General features: G+C 39.8%; 1 protein-coding gene across 2 annotated transcripts in view; it reads right to left on the reverse strand.

The window, feature by feature from the left end:
• The window catches only part of CNOT2 (CCR4-NOT transcription complex subunit 2), a 2080381-nt gene that overhangs the window by 420266 nt on the left and 1637578 nt on the right, over window positions 1–22537 (reverse strand). For both annotated transcript variants that reach the window (XM_044087993.1, XM_044087992.1), the window contains one exon: window positions 10380–10536. In XM_044087993.1, the coding sequence (XP_043943928.1) occupies window positions 10380–10536 (157 nt within the window). The remainder of the gene's footprint in view (window positions 1–10379; window positions 10537–22537) is intronic.

Here is a 22537-nt window from a genome sequence, read left to right on the forward strand (position 1 = left end):
CTTCAGAAAAACTCACAAACCCTCTGGAGCTCGGACCGCGCTGCTGCCTCTCAGGCGGCAAACAAGATCTGAAGGGAGAAGGGAGACAGGGGCATTTAAAGGGAGGAGCATGGAGCTTGGAGCCATAGCTGGAAAATGCGGCCATGTCGGATCCGATGTGGATCTGAAGAACCGCACGTTGAAGAGCAAATGAAGTAAACTACTTCAGATTTGATGATACACATTACTGCTGAATCATTTCAGTTTGCATCATTCTTGACACTTCTACTTAAGTTTCCCAGGCTCACAGAACTTAAAATTTTACATTTATTTTTGTAATCTGCACCTACCAGGAAGCCACAGCAATAAAAGACACTTTACATGTAAAACCCAGTAATTATCTTCTGCAAGTTCGACTATATGGTTTCCACCATATAGGGTTCGAACTTGTTGAAGTTCGATCACGTAATAGAAACCCAGTATAAAGCCATCATGGAAGTCTTCAATCACTGTCGTTTTTGAACCTCTGGTACAGGTTATATTACCCTCATGGATAGCATATGAGGTACGATGAAGAAAACAGGTGGATTTGATTCTGAGGATGGGATGGAATTCCTAGATTTGGAGGGAGGGATTCCCATTGCCACACCCCTCTGAATGATTCCCAGACTTCAAGATGTTGGGAATGAGTCCCTGACAGGCTTAGACGGCTGCCAGGGATAAGTCTAGGATGAGATTTGGCCTGTGGTGCTCTTTTATTTTTTAGAACTGCCCTGCCATTACTTTATAAACGGCTACTTTCCTAACTTTATGCACCATGTGGTATAGCGGGCAATGAGCATCTTTCAGCACTCATTTCTGTAGCAGTTACATGTTTTATGGGCTAAGGTTGCTAGCCCAAGGCCCAACCCTCCTCGGAAGGTGCACCACACACACTTGGATGCACACACACACACCTAGGGCCAATTTAGTGTGTCCAATCCACCTAGTATATGTCTTTGGAATGTGGAAGGAAACCACAGCACCGGAGGAAACCCATGTGAATGCAGGGTGGACATGCAAACTCGACTAAGAAAGCATCCCAGCTGAGAATCAAACCTGAGAACCTCTTGCTGTGAGGCAACAACACTAACCGCTACAGTACTGCGCTGCCCACATTGTTTAAATGGCTTCCTGTAAAACAGACCAGGGCTGAGAAGGTAAATTTTTGCTACACTTTTGTTGGATAAAGGACTGAAAAATTTCCTTTACATCTTGGATTGTTTTCCTGTTTTCATCAAATCACTTAAGAAAATCAGCAGATGAAGTGTGAAAAAAAAACTCTTTATCAACTGAGATTTTTAGATTTGGCACATAGCATATTTTGGGTTTGTAGCCATGCACATCTGTACATGACTGACACAGCTGCTGCAGCCCTAAATACTGCATCTGCTGTATCGTAGGAGCATCTCAAAAGAATGTTTAGCAACTTAAATGGCTGAGGAAAGCATAGAAAGTAATGAGGACTTAGACTCAGAAGTAGACAAGTATGCAATAACCTTCTTCATGTCAACAAGTACCTATGAACGCAGATAACTCAAGGATCAGCTCCAGTGTTACAGAAAAGATACTTATGAGATTAAGGTAACATGAAAATTTTGTTATGGCTTCTTAGCAGCAGATACCTATCAGAAGAAGTAATGGCAGCATTAAAGACATCTTCTTATGCTCTAATAACTAAAGGTATAGCCAATCATTTTTTTTTGGGGGGGGGCTACATGTAACTGATGATAGTACCTCTGCTGTGTTTCAGATGTTTCTTTAAGCTCCCATTTCTACAACTCTTTCATCCTTTCAATAACATCAGTAAAAGACATTTCTCCCAAAGGAGAATTTTAAAAGGGGTCTTCTTTGGATTCTGATTCCTAGTTTTCAGGTGAATACATTTGGGAAGCATAATCTAATCCAACATCTTCAAAGTCAGGTTCTTTAGCTTCTTTTGAAGTAGGAGGGACTGGAAAGGTGTTTTACTTTCAGTGTTTTTTTCTTTGGAGATTCTGAAGTGAAACTTCAAATGGATTCAGATATCCAGGCCTTCTCCTGGTTGCTAGGTACTGCTTCCCTAACTAAAATCTGTGGAACGTTGTCATACCCATCTAATCCGAATAAACACAGTTCTACTTTGTTCTGACCCATAACTGGTTCCCAAAGAGTAACACCAGAACAGTCAGAAGTAGCAGATAAATGATCTGATGGCTCCAATATGGCTACAATGGTCATCTGTTAAGGTACAAAGAAAACAGGATGTCAAAGATGACTGTCACAACCTCTCCAAGAACTGTTCTCTTCTTGACAATCAGAAGATGGGCACAGCTTTTAGCATTCTACTTTGCTGTTCCAATTTATCTTTTGATGGTTTAAATTTCTGCTCTTTCAATGGCTCAGCTGTACAGCCTAGAACAGCAGAGCTTGTTTAAGTCAAGAGGGAGTCATTGTACCAATAGCAGAGAGCAAGTGACAAACTGAAGTGTCTGTAAAGGGTGGGACAGTGTGTAAACCAGCACACTGATTCTTGGACTAGACATTGTTAATGCGTAACTTGCTATGACAGCAATGAGGAAAGCAGGTTATTTGATTTATATTAAGATGATCACTTTTCCGATAATAAATGACAAAACAGTTATTAAATATTTGTTTGGGTCATAATTTGGCTTCACCAATCATCCTACTTTGAGCTCTGCCAAATGCCAAGGCAAGACTAAAAGGGTGTAGGTAGCATTGAGCTCGGATGCACCTTTAGGCTTAATATCTAAAATCTGCATGGATTTTTTTTTTCACAAATAATTGTGTGTATTCAGGTCGTCTAATTTTGATTTGTGTCCACTGCTGTTTAATTGCAGTCTGCACATCTATGTCATCCACAACTGACTTATGTGCATTTTCCATACACAGCTACCTACCTTTTTTTTTTTTTGGGGGGGGGGGGGGGTTCTGTTAAAATTTTAAATTTTAACATATGAACACGTTTGCACTGTACTTCAGATGAACTTGGATGCCAGTTAAACATTTTAAGTGATACATTTTGCATACCTCTCAATTACTGCTTATTTTGACCAATTTCCACATTTGTATCACTGTTATCACACCTGTGCCAATGAAATATAAAACGCTCATTAGCCCTTTCACAGGTGTGATAACAATGATACAAATGTGGAAATGGGTCGAATCAAATGCTTCTGGCCCGGTACTATTTTATGGACTCACCCAAGACTGGCCACGGTTTTCAGTACAATACAATGGTCAGTTCCTATGTTATAAATTATAAATAATGCAGCTGTTAAAGAGGGAAACTACTTTGTCTAAGGTTGTAACGATCACTGACCTGCTATACATTTTGACATCATTATCCAGGTCAGGAGCAAGCATGCAGCATTAGTTAAGCAGCTGTCGCTTTGAGGGGGCTTGAAAAACTTGCAGGGAGATGCTGCTGCAGCTAGGGAGCTGATAACCATCTGTTAGTGTGAAAGGGGCGTTTGGCACATTTCTTTTGTCTGCCTGTAACATCCACGGTGGTGTAGCGGTAGCGTTGTTGTCTCACAGCAAGAGGTTCTCCCTTTCGATTCTCGGCTGGAGTGCGGGGAGTGCCTTCTGTGTGGAGTCTGCATGTCCTCCCTGCGGTTGGGTAGGCGTTCGAAAGACATGCGTAAATGGGTGTGCCTTCGTTAAAGGTTGAACCTCGAGCTGGCACCTCGGCGTTCGTCAAAATCTACTGCTAATCATTAGCAGACCGGAGTTCAGCTGTGGAGACCCCTAACTGGGAAAAGCCGAAAAACAACATTAGCCCTTTCTTGGTGCTGCATGCTCCCTTGTTCACATCCTCTACAAGCCATGTCCTGTGCACACCACCACAAGCTACTGAATTTTGCATATACACACACAAGAGAAGCAGACCCTCCCCCTTTCTTTCTGTTGTACATGCATGCACAAAGCTCACGTCAAATTTTCATGTTCTGTATTTATGCTCTTTTGCTTGTTCACCTACACCTATGGCTATGTTGTTTGTGCAGTAAACCATTAAGAAATCATTAGGGAGCGCACTTTCACGTGTGATGACATCACCAATCTCTATAACTTAAAATTGTAAAAGAAAATCGGGAATTGAAGGGGGCACTTGGAAATTCATGGCATCCCATTATTTTGCCTCCAAAACCGGTAAATACCGAGGAATTCAGTAAGGTCGATAGGTATGGATCTTATCCAATCCAATGGTCTGGGTCAATGCTGATTTTCCAAAAAATCCGTTGGCATATTCCAAACAACACTGTAACAACATAATTTTGCAGATTTTAAATATTTCAGCCTGAATACCATCATCTCCTGTAGCCTTAGCCTTGTTATTATCAAACCTTTCTAGGGCCCATTTTATTTATTTTTGTTTATTTACTGGGTAGACAGATTGGGCAGTATCCAATTTCAACACAGGCCACGGATGTATCTCGGATACAATCATATTGTTATCCATGTTACAGTAGCCTGATCTCTAAACATATAGCAGTAATACAGGTATGAACAATATGAGATTTGAGAATTCCCAAAAATAAGGATTGGGCAGCCAACTTAGCAGGGTGGGTTGAAGGTCATGATGCTGACTTAAAGGAAAGTCATCAAGTTACAATTTTCATCTGAAACATGCATATGAAACAGTGGTACAAAAAAAAGGTGGTTAGTTGTACTATAATTTTAAGGCTGTTGAGAAGACGTATTAAGGAAGCCTGAGTTAAGCAGCTCTGATGGAGGTGAGAGAGAGAGAATAAGATACGGGTGATAGCATAAGGTAGGTGGTAGGTGTAGTAATATTGGGACTGAGTGTATACAGAGAGGTGGCATAGAGAGCGTATGGGTAAACTTGAAAGGAGGAATGGTATAGCTTCACTTTCTAAATGTGTTTCTAGATTTGAGAATGTACCATCACATGCATGAGTATAATTGGGGGCTGTCCTTAAACAGTCCTGCTGTATATTCCTGACACCTCTTCATAAGATCTTGTTCGTCAGCTACATCTCTCTTGTCTTTGTCTTTTACCATGCCTAATATTTTAACTGGAATGTTCCCTTAATATCACCAATCTTTCTGAAGAGATCTAGTATTTCCCATTCTAATATTGTATTCCAGTTCTCTGGAATGCTTAATTAAATATAGTTCCTCTCATCTCTTCTTGCTTTCCTATCTCCATTGTCATTTGCTCTCCTCCTTTCCTTGGGCACTTTTATAGCTTCCAAACATACTAATTTTTGCCTTGTTAACAGTCTTTCAGGATGGACAATATCACAAGCTTTTCTCCAGAGTACTTCAAGAGGTCTATTTACCAGGTCTTATCCCTAAATTTGTTCTTCACCTCCATTATGCATTCATTTGAAATACTGTTAAGCTCATATCCAGTAGGCATAGAGAAGGCTTTTATGATCTATAATTTAATTTGACTCTTTACAATATATCTCTCCATATATAAAATTAAATACACACACATACATATCTATACACACACACACACCAACCTATACCATAATTTTCAGTTTTCATCTACAACTGAACTTTCTAGCATCTTTTAATACTGCTGTTTCTGATTATCATTTAGATTCCTGCTACTGCTCATACTCAGATCACATATATTGTTAAAATTTAATAAATTAAATGAAGCATAGAAGTCAGTACAAAAATATATAAATGGAATTCGTTAGATGATTCAGACTTGAAACTCCATGTGAAAAAATATGATCTCAGTATATTCAAACTTAAACCAACCCATTTCATTAAACAATAAATGTGATGCATATATAAAAATGTATACAAAGTCGAAAATATTAAGACTCATAAAAAGGAATATAAAAGGAATTATCTGCACAGTAATAGTATGCATCTGCCCTTTATATATGGGGACATAATTAAGAGTTAACAAGGACCTACAAATGGTTATCTTCATTTAAAACTCAAACACATCCAGCCACTGAAATTAATAAATATATAAAAACTAGAGGAGACAAAAAATTTGCTATGATTATTAGCATATGAATATCAAGTGCTACTTCATAATACTTTTCCTGATTGACATAGCAATATGAAACAGAATCAATACCCTAACAGTTATGCAAAGTTAAAAAAATAAAATAACCTCTAATTTCACTTAGTGTGACACAGTTATAGCCACTGTTGGCAATTCTCCTTGCGCTGGTAGTCAATCTTTTCACTAAACTTTCAATCACAGTAAAATGGTAGTCACCTCATCAGATGGCCTTATTATACTGATTTCAAACCACCAACAAACTGAAAAGACAAGCCAAAGAAAGTGGTCACTCAGGTGCAGCAAATCATAGGGCTGATAATGAATTTTTCTAAATTACTATGCATAATTTTATTCCAAAAAACAAAACAAATGTATCCCATTCATTGCAACATTACTATAGTTAATCAAGAGCTGAATAACTACTCTCAATCTGCTTCAACTTATCAACATGATTTATAGATCCTAGAACACATTCATTCTTCCTCCAAATATTTTTCTTTACTAGGCTCCATTAATGTCATTAAAATGTTTTTAATGACAACTGTCCACTCAGAACAGAACTTGTTTTTATTCTTCCAACCACATCTCTGCATCAAGATGCCCATTTACTAATTACTAATTTTGTCATATACGACATGGAGTGTACTTTATCACCTTCTGACAGATACGGTCTGAATCAACCTAAAAAACATGCAAACATTTCAACAGCAAATATTTTAACTTGATTTTATATATATATATATATATATATATATATATACACACACACACACACACACATATATATATATATATATATATATATGCAATACAATCACTACTTGACAACAAAACTTCAAAACTAGTTTAAAATAAATGTCAATTTTTGGATGAGAGAATTTTATGCAAAATGTCTACACACATGAACTTACATTATATGAATACTTTTATCCATTTTTTCATGTACTTAGTTATTCACTATTTATGCTAATGGAAACCAAACAAAACTATAAGTTATTATCCCATTAAGGTTTATTTACCTTCAATCCATAAATGAAAAATGTGAATAATGGATAAACATTAATGTTTATCCATGTCCCAAGGCTCTCTATAATGAAGTCTGGATTCCATCACATTCGTCATGTTCTTCAATTAAAAATTTTGTCTACCATTAAGAAAGTTTTGGCTAGAATTTGCAGAAAAGATTTTTTCCCAACACTTAACAGGTCTCCTTTCCGGGGGAAAGGTAATAAACAGCAGACAAGTGCCAATCTTTAACAGAATATGGACCCCAAATAAAAAAGAACTTTTGCTGCATTTAACACAACACAAATTCAAGGTAAAATGATAAATCAAATTAATTATTAAACATTTCTTTTTGATATACAACACATTATATCCCTGATTCAAAATGCTGGCACTATGAACAAATAAATACTTCTATTATCTATTGCTGGTGGACGTTTCCATATTTGCTAAGGTTGTCATATACAGTGTACTTAACTAAGATTATATGGCAAGATGACACAGCCATTGATCCTAAACTTTTGTTAATTAAATATGATTTAACATTTTCATAAACATGCACATATTAATAAAGTACTAACTATCATGGCTACTAAGAGTTGCATATTAATTCACTGGAATGACTGCCCATCACCTTTACTTCCCTTAAAAGACTGCTGGAAACTGCATGTGACATTTATGAGAAGTTGCAATAACTACTGAGCTTTTCTGGCAATGTCTACGTCTGATAAAAAAACTAATAAAAAACACACACTCAAGCACACAAAAGGTTAAAACTTAAGGGATAAAGTGTACAAATTTGCGATTCGATGATCATCAGAACAATGGACACCCAAATAAGGCCTTGGGGGGACTCAACTTTTCAGCACTAGAGTAAAGGAGGACCCTAAAGACAGATTGTAGATTATTTCCAAGATGTGGGTCATGGGATGCCATGCAATGCTTCCAAAAATAAAATTTGTCCTGGTATATCACCCAGAGATTTGTTATTTATTTGCTACTTGAGTGAGTGGCCTACTCTGAAAACCCCTTTCAACCATGAAACAAACCACAAACCACCAATTCATTCCATACAGTAATTATACAGAAAACATAAGTATTACAAATACAAAAAGCTCATGTCTGGCAAAAATAAAACAATGTCACTTGTATTAACAGTGTGCAATACAATACAAGCATATAAGAAATTAAACAATAAGAGTAGCAACAATACAGCATAAAATTATTAAAATCCATAGCTCCACGGTATATAGGGATAAAGCCCTGACTATGACCTTAGTTTGACTAATGCGCCAGGAGCAAGAGGAGACAGACAGGGAGAATGAACCAACCTAAGGGGAGCGCGACAGCTAGTTCTGCTGCTTGTACTGACAAAAAACAGATGGAGAGTAAACTACTGAACACAAAGCATGTGTCAGCATTCAATGTGATGGACTGGGCATATGTGCCAAGCAGTAAGTGCTTTAACTGGGGGCCAGGCATACAGAAAGGTTGCGCACCTTGGGTAACTCCTACTTAAGATCCTTTTGTCAGACTCATAACGAGCAGAAGAAAGAATCTGTCTCACCAAGCTGGAACATCTGCTTCTTGTCTGAAGGGGACCCAGAAATCTTGAATATTTACAGAGCTGGCTGGTTGGACTTAAAAAAGACAGGACTCCTTGATCCACCTGAAAAAGTTGCTGGGAAGTGGGGAGGGACTAAAGCACAGGCTGAGCTAGGCAGAGGAAAGCTGGCTGGAACTCATTTGGCCTTCAATGGTTTGTGCCTCAAGGCTTTGGAAGCAGCTGCCCGGGAAACCTCAGTTCAAGGGCAGGTTATAGACCTTGAACTAGTCCCATGGATCTTACCTGAAAACACAGGCCATGGGTATAAAACCATGAGTCTCTGACACTATGGTCCCCTAAACATTAGAACAAGCATCAAGACTCTTCAGGCAAGAAAGACGTGCAAAAAAGCAGACTGTTTGGTAGACTGCAGAGTGGTTACAGCAGTGACCCTGGTGAACACGAACACCAAAAATAGTGTGTGTGTGTGGTGGGGGTGAAAGTGTCTCACCATATAGGTAACTGTCATATTTAAGAAGACCCGAGTTGTCCTACGTCTCCACGTGTTTTTTTTACTGAAGTTTTTTATCTTTGAAAGAAAACTCCCACAGGTCTTGGCCAACATCACTATGGGTTGACATCATAATGGCTTGCAACCAAGCATGCACTGAATTGGTTGAACCAATGTGATGCGATGTTAAGACACCGGGCAAAACTGGTACTGAATCTGAAGGGTTCTGATACCATGCCAGAGACCGGTACTTAAAGGCTTCTGCCAGCTTTTAATAATCAACTCCTAAAAGCACGGGGTCCAAAGGATCAATGGAGGGCAAGACAGTATAGATGATGATCAACTGAAGAGAGACTCCGTAACACAGGCAGGAGACTGAAAAACAATAAACATAGGCTGTCTAGACCTGGACTCTGCATGTTACTCTTTCAGTCTAAGCAGTTTCTCAAATTCTTCATCAGCCATGAAGTGTCAGCCTATGATGCATCTTACTGTTTTTACGATTTCTTTTAGAATCCTTGTAATGAGTTTCATAAACTTTTTTTTTGATTGTTGAGACACAGGCAATGAGATAAACGGACTCTGCTTCAAATTCTGGAGCTGCTTACCTACAAAAAGCAGCAGCCTTTCTGGCATTGTTGAAACTCCTGCAAACAGAATACATCTATTAAGCACTTTAGCTATTTTTCCACAAGGGACATTTCTTTGCCATAAGAGCAGTGGAGTACAAAGTCTGTATGAAAACAATTGCTAAATACAAGGTGTAAAGGGAGCAGAATAATAATGTTAAATAAGCAGAAAGAAGTTAAGGAATATTAGATAACCACAGGAAAAACAGAACCTTAAACATATTTTCCTTGGAAGCAAACAGGATCAAACTTCTTTATGCCAGCAAATAAAAGAAATATCCTACTGCAGCAGTGTATTACAGAGGCTTTGGGTGGAGTTAGCAGCTTGGCAAACTTTTGCGTTCCCAGCAGAATTAATGCTTGTGGCATCAGTCTTGTCCCTTTTTGCAGCCAAAGCACAACAATGACAAATAATCTGTTTATTACACATAAAAATACATTTACATAACTTCATGCTACAAATCTAGAAAAAATTAAAAAAAGATAGCCATTTATTACACAAACCTTTACTTCATTCTTATTACAGCAACTATGAAGCATGAGATTTGAATTTTAATACTACACTTTTACCTTTGAATTCTGGGAAACTAAACATACACAAACCACCAACAGAAGCAGCAGAAAAACACAGGAAGAATGGAGTTACTACACTAAAGTAAATTAACTTACTCTGGAGAGTTGAGATTGAGGCCTAGTGTTGTCAAGTCACTTCCTAATGCAAGATGTACCATTCCAGGATCTGTTTCTGCCGCCCGGATAAACGTTAATAACCCAATCATTCCAAACTGATCTGTCACCATCCCTGCTGGTATGTTAGTCACCCGACCTATAAAGAAAAATATTACTTTTTAGTAACAGTAAAAGTGTGCCAAAATTTCTAGACTCTCTTTAAATGAGTTTACTCCGACGATGGTACATGGCAACTCACTAGTGTATCATGCGAGTCATCTAGACATGACAGGCTGCAAAAAGCACAGTGTACTCTGCCTGGTAGGTCAGTCAAATTTCTACCTCCACAGAGAAACTCTGGAATTATCTCATGTCACACAGCTCTCTGTCTGTACACACTCCATGGCCTTTGTTGAGTATTGATGGCCAGCTCAAACTCACAAGACAGAGAAGGAATGACAAACTGAGAAATAAAAATGCACATTTTCTTTTAATTGAAACAGGTCAGTAAATTGTCTCTGCTGCAAATAGAGGTGCCAGTATAATCTATAAAATAAGCTGTGTTTGCTGGAAGGTAATCAGCTTGGTAGAAATGAGGCTGGGAAACTGAAGATGCTTCCCTCCAAACTTGCTGTGGTTAAATACACACAGTTATCTTTACTCTCAAACAGAGACCACCATAAGCTTAAAATCTAACAGCGTCATTTTTGACACTATGATGATAGCCCTTTACTGTTTTTAATGCATCCTGGGCATTTATCTTTACTTTTTCCATATTTAGGAAAGCAAATCATTAGGTCACCATATAATTGTTCTTTAATATAACACAATTTGTCTGGAGTGAAAGCTCGATACAAAGCCATTTCACTTAATTCCCATTAATCACAATTTCTATCCAAAAGGTTTCCTTATTTGCCCATCTTCCTTTCTACCATAACACATCATCCTATGCAATCTTTACTCAAATTTTATTTTAATTCTGATCACTGTGCCACTTTACTCATAAATGTGGTCTCCTCAGCCTTTCTCACTAAACCTTCACTCAACAAACATGCAACCGTGTCTGTTAAACTGTCGTAACAACCTAATGCTGAAAACTCCACCTAGCCTTCCCAGACTGCTCCTCTCTTCTCATACCCTTACTGCTGCACTTTATCTTATTCACACTACGCTACAAAACATATATAAACAACCTTAACTGCATTACTTCTCAGTCCACAGTGCACTGCACTAAACATCCAAGTCTTAAAGGTCTACGATATTTCACTAATTTTTTATAATTACTTACTATACACCCCAGCTTTCAACAGATCAACTCACCCACTCACTGGCCTAACTAGCAGGTGATATGTGGGGGGCTCCTGTCATTTCTTTTTGTCACTTCTCAGCCATCTTTGTTTAGCCAAAAAAAGCATAAACAATACAAATGTTATGGACATTGTTTCACACCTTCCACTTTCTACTTACAGTTACATTATCAATCATCTTCACATTCCCAGATATTTATGTACTCCCGCAGTCTGAATTACATCCTTGCTTCAACAAATGCATCATCACATCCTTTTGTCCTCTCATCAGGCCAACCAAGAGAGGAAAAGAATGCTTACTGCTACTTCTGTTAACATCAAACATGGTTTATTGTCTGGTCAACTAAAGCACCATTGGTACAAGTGGTATACATCTTCATCACAAAAACTTGAGCATAAAACGTTTTATAGTAAAAAAATACTTAGAACATTTGAATACCAGTAACCAACAGCAGAACAAAAAATAGAACAATGTCAACAATCAAACCAAAACTCACTATTTTTTTCAGGAGCTAAACAAGTACCTTTCCAATAGATTATCCAAAAATTGAGAGGTAATTTCCTTCATTACACATGTCCAATACAGCTTCTAACCTTCCTTTTACTGGTATTCAACTCTGGCCTGGCATACATTACTCTATCTCTACCACCCAATCAAAAACACTTCCGATTACTGGAACTGTTCCCATGTATTAAAATCTCTGGATAAACATTTCCATAAATAGCTCTTTTACACTTTTTCATTTTTGCCTTTCTCTTCCTGTATTTGTTATCTCATTCGCTATGCATATCTACAAAATGATCCTTTCCAATATCTGTAAAATGCTTTCTTTAGACATTATCATTAGCGGTACCAAAATATAGGTTTCATTCTCTACAGATCATATATGCCATCTATACATAATTAAAAAAGGCAATCAAGTCATCTCAACTGGTTGAAAAAAATATAAATAATCTGAATGTTCTCCTTTAACTCAGCAACACTAAATATACACAACCATGTGCCTCTCTGGTCATCATTACATCTTCAACAGTAGTCTACCGCTTGAGGATAAACAACTATGTTGCATTCTCAATGGCGTGCATCTTACGTAGACATCACCAGGTACATATTTTAAGTTTCTTTTAACTGTGTGCCTAACCTAATAAGAAACAATGGACTGGCACAAGTTTCTGAGGTCACTGTTCCCTACTCCCAGTCTTTCAATTTTAAGGCAGCTTGAAATCTCAAGACTTAATATATTTAGGTTTTCTGCTATTACAAACGGTCTTTTCTCAAGGTGAACTCTCTTTTCATGGCCTTTCAATCCTTCTATGTTCCCTTTCATCTGAGCTGCTCCCAGTACACTGGACTACACCTTCATTTACTCCAGTTTTTCAAGACCATTCTCCATTCTAGTACCTTCTTTAGTATAACCAACAAGTATTAAAGTATTTTCCATGCCGGTATTCTGCTTTTCTTCATCACTGTTGTCGAGTTGGGGACTTGGCTCTTTCTCAACATGCAAGGGTTTAAATCTGCTTTTCAAGAAAAAAATAAACACAATTACACTTTTGTAACCATTCTGGTGATACAACAGAGGTGGGAAAGTCAACAATATCCATTTGCTGCATATTTTGATGCTTGTATTACACAAGGCATCTTAAACTGAACACATGCATGACATAGTTTGGGTGGGTACTCCTCTGCCAATATTAAGTGACCAATAAGTGGTCAGTGCTGAATTGACTATCACTTCTTTTGATTCCCAGTTTCTTTCCTACCTTCAATTTCTGTGCCTTCCTGTCTGAGGTTTTCACTCAAAGTCCATTTATATCTTGCCTGGATGTCCATATAGCCTACTGCCTTCTCCATTCTCTCAGAAATCTGCTTTACCAAAACCATCTTTTGCTCTGCAAGTGGGGCTATTCTGTCTTGGCTGTAATGCCCAAAGTTCTTAATTTGCTACACAGTGAACATCCTACAAAACTGTTTCAGGCACTTCATCTCTATCATCTCAAGCCTCCTCATCCACTCTGCCTTCACTTAGGTTCATAGGTTCATAGGTTCATACTAGGCTATCTGCCCTAGGGCATTTATAAGCCTAGCCAGAGTGTGTTTGGCTTTCGCCACGCATTTTAAATTAATTTTGCTATGCCTTTTTTTGAGGTTAGTATACTGTGCCTCTGTCTAACAGTGACACAGAAGTGATAGCCGGGGAAAACCTACGATCTCCCATCCACTCATCAAGATTCCTCTTGAAGAGAGTCAATGTGGGACTCTGCCTAACCTGGACTGGGATTTTATTCCAGAGTGAAGGGAGCCTCTGGGTTATGAATCTGTCCCTCCAGCATGTCCTATTTATTTCAGTGCTGAAGTTCAAGTCCCTCGAGCGCGTAGCTCGATGGGATTTGGATTTTCTGAGGTGCAGCATGTCCATTAATTCTGGGTTGGACATGGCTTTATACGTCAGGCACAGATCGCCTCTGAGCAGGCGGTATGCCACTGAGTAGAGCTGGAGTTTCTTTAACCGGGCAGCATATGGCATCTGTTTGAGCCCTTTGATCCTCTTGGTGAGGTACTTTTGGGGTCTTTCCAGTTGCTGCAGGTGTCTGGTAAGGTACATCCCAAAAGGGGCATTGTACTCAATTATGGGCCTGATGAGGGATGAGTAAAGAGGCGATGACCTCCCTGATCTAGATGTGAATCCCTTCATGATTAGGTGGGCTATATAAAATGTTTTTCTAACCACTTTGGCCACGTGGTTGTCAAATGAGAGATTGCTATCAACTTGGGTCCCCAGGTCCCTAATGACTTCTTCTGTACTTAATGGATTACCACCTATGTGGTAATTTGTGGGCACTTTGTTTTTGCCAAAGGGGATGACTATACACTTTTTGGCGTTTAGCTTGAGGCCATGGCTCTGGCACCAGTTGTCTGTTTCTATGAAGCCCTTTTGGAGGATGCTTGTGTCGGCTGGAGAGTTGATTATGGCGCCCAGTTTGCAGTCATCTGCGAACTTGGTCAGCCACAGTCCTTCCGTGTTGGCCTGTACCGACGAGAAATATATACCAAACAAGAAAGGTCCCAGGACTGAGCCTTGTGGGACGCCACTTGTAACTGGTTTGGAGTCTGACATGGCTCCAGCAATTCTAACCATGTGGGTTCTGTCCTTGAGCCAGTTTGCAACCCATCTAGTGACATAGGGGTTTATATTTAAGCTGGTGAGCTTATCTATAATGCCCGAGTGGGGTATTGTATCGAAGGCTTTTGCGAGGTCCAGGTAGGCTGTGTGGACCACCTTCCCCTCGTCAATGGCCTTGGTGACTGTTTCAAAGAAATCGACCAGGTTTAAGAGGCAGGATCTGCCCTTAACAAAGCCAAACTGGGTAGGATCCAGTGTCTGTAGGTCCCCAATATCTTTATTTATGAGGTCCATGATGATCCTTTCCATAGCTTTGCAGACCAAGCTAGTCAGGCTTATGGGGCAATAGTTTCCAGGATCCGTTGAGGCACCACCTTTGTGGAGAGGGACCACTGTTGCTGCACGCCACTCTTTGGGTACATATCCTGTAGTAAGGCTAAGATTGAACAGTAGTTTTATGTTTGGGTTTAGCTCTTCTTGGAGTTCATGTAGGACGCAGCCCGGGACACCATCTGGTCCCATTGATGCTGTGTTTTTTGCTTTGGAGAGGGCGCCTCTTACCTGAGCATCTGAGATGTCAGGGGGGCAGCACTCTGTTGGGATAGATATTTGCCCTTTTGGTGGGGAGAGGGGGGAGAAGTTTGCACTGAACCTGTCAGCTAGGATGTTGACAATGTCTGTTGGCTCAGTGTATTTTTTGTCATTTTGGACTAATTCTGAGCATATCTGGGAATTCCCACCCAGGTTCCTAACATAACTAAAGAAAGCCTTGTGATTATATTTAGTGTCCTGTGCAATTTTTCTCTCGAAGCTGGCCTTAGACGATTTTATGAGTGCCCATAGTTTTTTGCTAATACTGATCAGAGATGCCTTCCCTTTTTGGGATTTTGCTCTATCATGTAGTAGCTTCCTCCTTCTATTGTATAGTTTGTTTATGGCTGGGGTCCACCAGACAGGACGTCTGCCTTTGGAGGATTGGGTCTTGGTTTTATTTGGGATTGCATGATCCATGCATTCCTGAAGGTGTTCATAGAATGCGTTTATAAAGGATTCTGCGGTCTGGGCGATTTTCCACAGGCCCGGGGCTTTGAAGGATTTCGCCTCGGTTTTGAGGCATGTGAAATTTGCTTTAGAGAAGTTTTTCACTGTGGTTTTCTGGGCAGGGGGTGGGGTCGGGATGTGAATATCCAGTGAGATTAGTTTATGGTCTGATCTTACCAGTGAGGGATACACTTCTGGTCTGGAGCATAGTGTCCCCATGATGGTGATGATCAGGTCCAGTACGTTTTCCCCTCTTGTGGGAGTGGTAACAAGTTGTTCCATAGCATTTGAGTTTATAAATTCTAGGAACCTTTGGGCTAGGGTGTTGGAGCTAGAGTAATGCTCCCAGTCTATGTTTGGGTAGTTGAAGTCGCCCAATATAATGGTGTTTGGAGAGACCTTCATATTTTCCAGTATTCTCAGGAAGGCCAAGTGGGGTTCCTGTGTTTGGGAGGGTGGTCTGTAGCAGGCTATAAACTGGAAGGCAGTTTTACCCACAGTTAGTTGCACATGGATAGTCTCTGATGCTTCGTGCTGTGCCACCAACCTGGAGGTGTGGGTATCTTTGACGAATATTGATACTCCCCCTCCTTTTGTGGTTCAGTCCAAGTTTTGGGGCTGAAAAGCATGGTATGAGGTATAACCTGGTAGTGCTGGGGTGCTCTCTGGAGCCTTGAACCAGGTTTCTGTTACTGCACAGATATCGATGTTCTCCATGCTAAGGAGAGTTTCGAGTGCGTGCATCTTGAGGTTTAGACTTCTGGCGTTGAGTAGCATTACTCTTAGTTTCTTATCCCTTGTGATACCTATGGAGGTGGGTTTGTCTTTTGAGCCTTGCCTAAAAAAGGCACTATGGGGGTAGCAAGAGCCTTTGCCAATATCCGAAAGCCCAGGGTGACAGGTGCAAGCCGTCCCTAGCGAAGCATCGTGGCTTGTCGAGCATGTCATCCCAGGCTGACAGGCATTGGATCCCCTTTGAATGACACCAACACTTAATCCAATTGTTGAAATTGATCATCTTGTCTTCATATTGTGGCATCATTCTTGGTGAGGGTAAGATGCTACTCAAGGTCAGGGTCATACCGGCCTGGGCTACATGCTCAGAGAGCTCCTCTATGTCTCTTTTCATGTAGTCCAGGGAGGTACGTCTCAGGTCATTCACACCAGCATGGACAATGACTGAGTCATATTTGTACTTGCCTTGGAGTGACCTGAGTGCTTGTGTTATGTGGCGGATCCTAGCGCCAGACAGGCAGCTCACCGTGACCTTCTCCTTGTTCAGCCTGGTGAGCGGGACGTCAGTGTGCCTGACGATAGAGTCACCTATTACAAGTGTATCAGGTGTGTTATTTAGCCTTAAGGTCTGTGACTGTTCGGCACACTGGCTTTGTGAGTTATGTGTTGCACGTGTTTTGTTTTGGGGTAGCGGTTGCTTGGGTGTCTGCTTTGGAGGTCTCTGCTGCTTAGGCAGATTTTTATTTAGAGCCTCCGAGTATGTTTTTGTGTGTTTATGTGTTTGGTTTGTTGTTGTGGTAGGTCTATGTGAGACTGGAATTGTAGTGAGTATGGTTTCCTTCTCCTCCTGACTGGTTACGCCAGTACTGAGTTGAGAGAGCTTAGCCTCCAGTTTGGCTATATGGTTGCATCTCTCACATGTGTTGGAATTTGTTGGGAGGAGGAGAGGGTTGTCTGTGTACATGAGGCAGTTGTAACATTGCCTCAAGATTCCCAGATTCACCTGCTGGACCGGAGAGGAGATTGATAACTGACCTTTGGACATGCTAGAATAGTACTGGGAATTCCTTTATAATTGAAAAAAAGGGCCAATGGGGAACAAGGTTTCTGTGCCATACAGAAGCACTGGTCATGACACCACTTTATACACCTTACTTTTCAACTTCTTTGACATTCTTTTATGACACACTACCCCTGACACTTTGTATCAGTTGGCTCTTCCAATTCTAGCTTTGGCTTCCTTACTCAGATTTAATTTCTCCTCAATCACAACTCCCAAATATTGAAGATATCTCTTATTCTGTTGTTTTCCCTTCTATCTCAATTTTAACTTTCTACTACCACACTACTTTTATCCTAGGTTTAACTCCATCTTTTAAGCAGTCTATTAGAACAAATGTCAGTACTTTTTATCCTTCAAAAATGTATGGTTATTTCTGCTGAGAAGGACTGGAAAATGCATAGCTATATGATGACCACAAAAAACAGTGCCTGAACTCACTGATCTAACTCTGGCATTATCATTTTCCATCTCATCACATCTGATTTGATACATTTCAAGATCTCTTCATAAGTTTTATTGAATGTTGCCATCAAGGAGAGACCAAACCAGGTATTTAAGTACTTACTGTACTAGACTAACAAATACAGGATGAAATATAACTTATCAAGATCACTGTCCTTAATAATCTTGCATTCTGAGATTCTACTGAATTTCTGAATCTTTGCAAAACAGTATATTTATATCCTGATCTGGTCTACACAAAAAGTGCATCATCTGCACACAGGGAGACTTTTATCTCAGTTCCTTTAATTTTACAGGCATTAACAGGAGAGTTTCTTGGTTTACTATCAAATGACTGAAAATCAAAAGACTGAATCCCAAAAAGACTGAAAATTCAAAATACTGAATGATGGAATTTGCCCCTTCTCCACTGCTATGCGATTTTGGAGTTGGTATATATATTACCAGGGGGTGTGGGGGGCACAGCCCCCCACATGACGGGAGCAGGGGGGCTTGCCCCTTGCATTAAAAATGTATTCAATATTTTGAATTTTAAGTCTTTTTGGGATTCAGTTTTTTGATTTTCAGTCATTTGACAGTAAAAAGTTTTTAACACATGCTTCCCTGTTATTCCCCTGACCAACAGAAAGTACCATGATAAACCAATGTGTGTCTTAAGCCTCATCTTTTTACACTGAAAGATTCATAGGTATGTACTAGGGCTAATGACCACAATGGCTTTTTTAAGCCTAGCCATGCATCCCAAATCTCTGACAAGTTCTGGTACCCTTGATAAGTGTAAGCAAGGGAATGGGAGGTGAAACATTTACAATCAGGGCCTGGGAGATAAACAATTTACAGGCTACCTGTGTGCATTAGAGAGACAGGTGCCAAACCAGGGATGAATTTCCGGTTTCCCATCCAACTGTCCAAGATGAACTTGGATTGGGTTAGGGAGGAACTCTGCTTCACACAGAGTAGCAGCCTGTTCCAAAGAAGAGGATAGTCTCTAGGATACATACCTCTCTCTCCAGCAGGTCCTATTTATAACACAGGCAAGATTTATGTCTTTAGAACAGGTAATTCTGTGCTGTTTGTTTTGTGGATATGCAAGAGGTCCCTCAGGTGAGATCTGACAATGCCTTGTATGTCAGCAAAGATTCTCCCTCATCAGCCTGTAGGAGCAGAATACAGGGATAGAGCCCTGAGGTGGTCCACATAGGACATGTTATTTATGCCCAGCATTTTTTTTACTGAGGAATCTTTGTGGATGTTCCAATTCTTAGATGTACCTGGTTAGGTACATACCAAAGGGGGCAGTGTACTCAACAACAGATCAACGCTGGATACAATGGAACAATGACCTCCTTGGAGCTAGATGCTTTAACTGCTTATAAGTTGCGCAACACACAATGATTAACTTGCTTTTGCAAACAAGTGATGGTCAAAGACTAGATTACAGTCTGTGCGTGTCCCCAAGTCCCGGATTACTGGGACAACTCACAGGGGTGTGTTGTCAGTATAATTACCAGGAGTGGATGACTTCCCGAAGGACACTGTTATGCATTTCTTGGCATTTAGTTTTAGTCCATGGCTCTAACATTTCTTTGTCTGTGTCACAACCCAGTCTGTGTCAGCCCTTTCTGGAGAACATTTGTGCTGATGGGACATTCTATGACTGCTCCTAATTTGCAATCATTTGCAAATTTTGTCAGCCAGAGACCACTGACACTGGCCTTGATTTCAGAGAAGTAAAGGCCACAAAAAGTGGTCCCACGACTAATCCCTGAGGAACTCCAATTGTAACTGGCCTCTTTGTAGAGGTGGACTCCCTAATTCTAACTTCATGGGTCCTGTCTGTGAGCCAGCTGGCTACCATCAGGTGACATAAGGGTTTATACCCAACCTTCTGAGTTTGTCAACAATGGCTGAGTGGAGTATTGTGTCAAATACCTTGGCCAGGTCAGGGTAGGCACTCTGAACCATTTTGTTCTCATCCATTGCTTTGATGAACTTCTCAAAGAAGTTTACCAGGTTAAGTACACATGCCCTACCCTCGATGAAACCAAACTGGGGGGTTGGGTCCAGTGTCAGGAGTTTTCCCATGTCATTACTGTTCATTTCTATGATAATTCCTTCCAGGGCTTTGCATATGAGACTAGTGAGACTTGTGTGTCTGCAGATGGCACACCCTTGAGCATCTGGTGTTCTCCATTCATTAGGCATGAAGCTTGTTTGGAGGCTACAGTTAAATAGCAATTTCAGAGAGCCTGACAGGTTATGTTTTATGCAATTTAGAAGGCATCATGGGATATTGTCTGGGCCAGTTGTTGCAGTGTTCTTGAGCTTAGAGAGAGCATTAAGGACATATTCCCTGTTCCCTAGTGATAGTAGGGGGTCATACTTGATGTTATTCCCTGAGGACAGACATGCATCTCAAAGAGCAGATGTACAAATTTCTCTGGAATTCCCAAATTTTGTAAACCCATGCTTAAGATAAGGTCATTCTAGTCTACTGAACATATTTTTGGTATCTGAACTCAGAAAGATAACATTTGCCACTGTATCGTTAAAAAAAAAATCTTAATTTATCACTTATGAAATATGTAACCATCCATCTATACAAATGAAAATAAACCATATCTACATATTTTAGTTGCAGACATTATACATCACTTATGATCTAGCCAGTCATTATCAGTCAAACATTACATGGCTCATTCAAATACTGCTACCTTTTAGACCTCATTCCTCCACCCGAATGTTATTCTGCATGTACTGTTCCCACAATTCCCATTTTTTTCTATGTAATTTACTCCTTCCCTTCTCTAAAGATTCCATTTCCAATTGTTTTATCACCGTTACTATACTCGCTATTTCTAGTACAGTAGGTTTAGATTCTGATTTCCATTTTTTAGAAATTACTTTTTTGGCAGCCACCATAATTAGACTCAGCAAGGCCTTGCCATGTCTAAGCAATTCTGATTATGTATCATAGCCCAAAAAAAAATTTCTTTAAATTATATTAATTTGCTCACCCAGTATTTCTGGCAGAGTAGTCTGCAGGAAACTTAGGATGTGCCTACTCATTACACTCCCATAATAATATGTTCCCAATTACCTCTTGCTTCCCCCATCACACCTACAACATTTGCTATCCATCTCAGGAAAATATTTTTGGAGTCTACTTGACATATAAAAACACCTATGTAAACACTTCCAAGAAAAGATCCTAAATCTTCTAGACTTTGCTGCATATTTGGGAGCTCAGCATATATCCTCCCTAACGGTTTCTTTGTTAATTGCTTATCCAGTTTTGCTTCTCAATCCTTTCTAACCTTCTCTGATTGATTCTTATAGTTATCATGCAATATTTTATATGCTCTACTAAGTATCCCTTTTTAACAGAAGTTTCTGCACTAGATTCTACTAAAAACTCTACCAGTGCTGGATGTACCACTGTCTCTTGTGCATTTTCTGCTGTTTTTCAGAACACTGTTGAATGCATGTTGTCCTCTCATAAACCCACACTGATCCTGTTCATTTGATTAAGGTACATATTTGGTTAAACATTTCACAGTGAGAAAAATTAACATCTTGTAATCAAGATACAGAAATGGATCTGTAGGTATCACTACAGTTACCGCCTGCTTCTAGGACTCTGGGGTCTTTCCAGTTCAAAAAATTTAATTAAGTAGTTTCATGAGGAGTGGTATTCCCTCTTTTGCCTGTCTCCAGAAATCCTGTCATGATCCATCAGAGCCCAGGGTGTCCCAACACCTACTTTTTTTTAATAAGCACGTTGTGGGTTATCAGTGCTATTGTCTAATTAAATCAGTATTGTCAGAAGATTCTTGAGTAAAAACAGCAACTTTACTTACACTCAAATAGGTAATATGTTCACACAGGCAGCAGGCTAGCAGGTTAAATACTGATTCACTCAAAAAGCAGATAATACAAACATTTTTATAAGTATACAACTAAAGACAACCTACTATGACACTGCTACATTACTGGCAAATGGTGGTGTTACCCCTTATCATAAGGAGTATTCCTAGAGTTCCTGTCATGTGCTCCTTCCAAAACCAGACATGTGAAATCACGCTGTATAAGTTAAACAGAATGTTCATTCCATTCCATGCAAGAGAATAATCTTTGATCGATGTCAGCATGAAGTAATGCATCTCACTTTCCTTGATACATCAGGACCTGAATGCCTTGTATTGCATAGTTATCATGCTGTCAATCCGACTTTAATTGCAGTTAAAAAAGCACACATTAAAATACAGATGTGTATAATATGCTCATGGCCAAAAGGTGTCATCAGTCCCACTGCCAGAATCACTGACAATTTGGGAAGATCCAGCAAACAAGCAATCCTGCATCTTACCTAGTTCCTCTCCCCCAGTTTAATCTGGCTGTACACAGAGTTGAATAACACTGACT

This window comes from Protopterus annectens, chromosome 11.part0 (assembly GCF_019279795.1).
Source record: "Protopterus annectens isolate FY-2018-M chromosome 11.part0, PAN1.0, whole genome shotgun sequence".
NCBI classification, from domain to species: Eukaryota; Metazoa; Chordata; order Ceratodontiformes; family Protopteridae; genus Protopterus; species Protopterus annectens.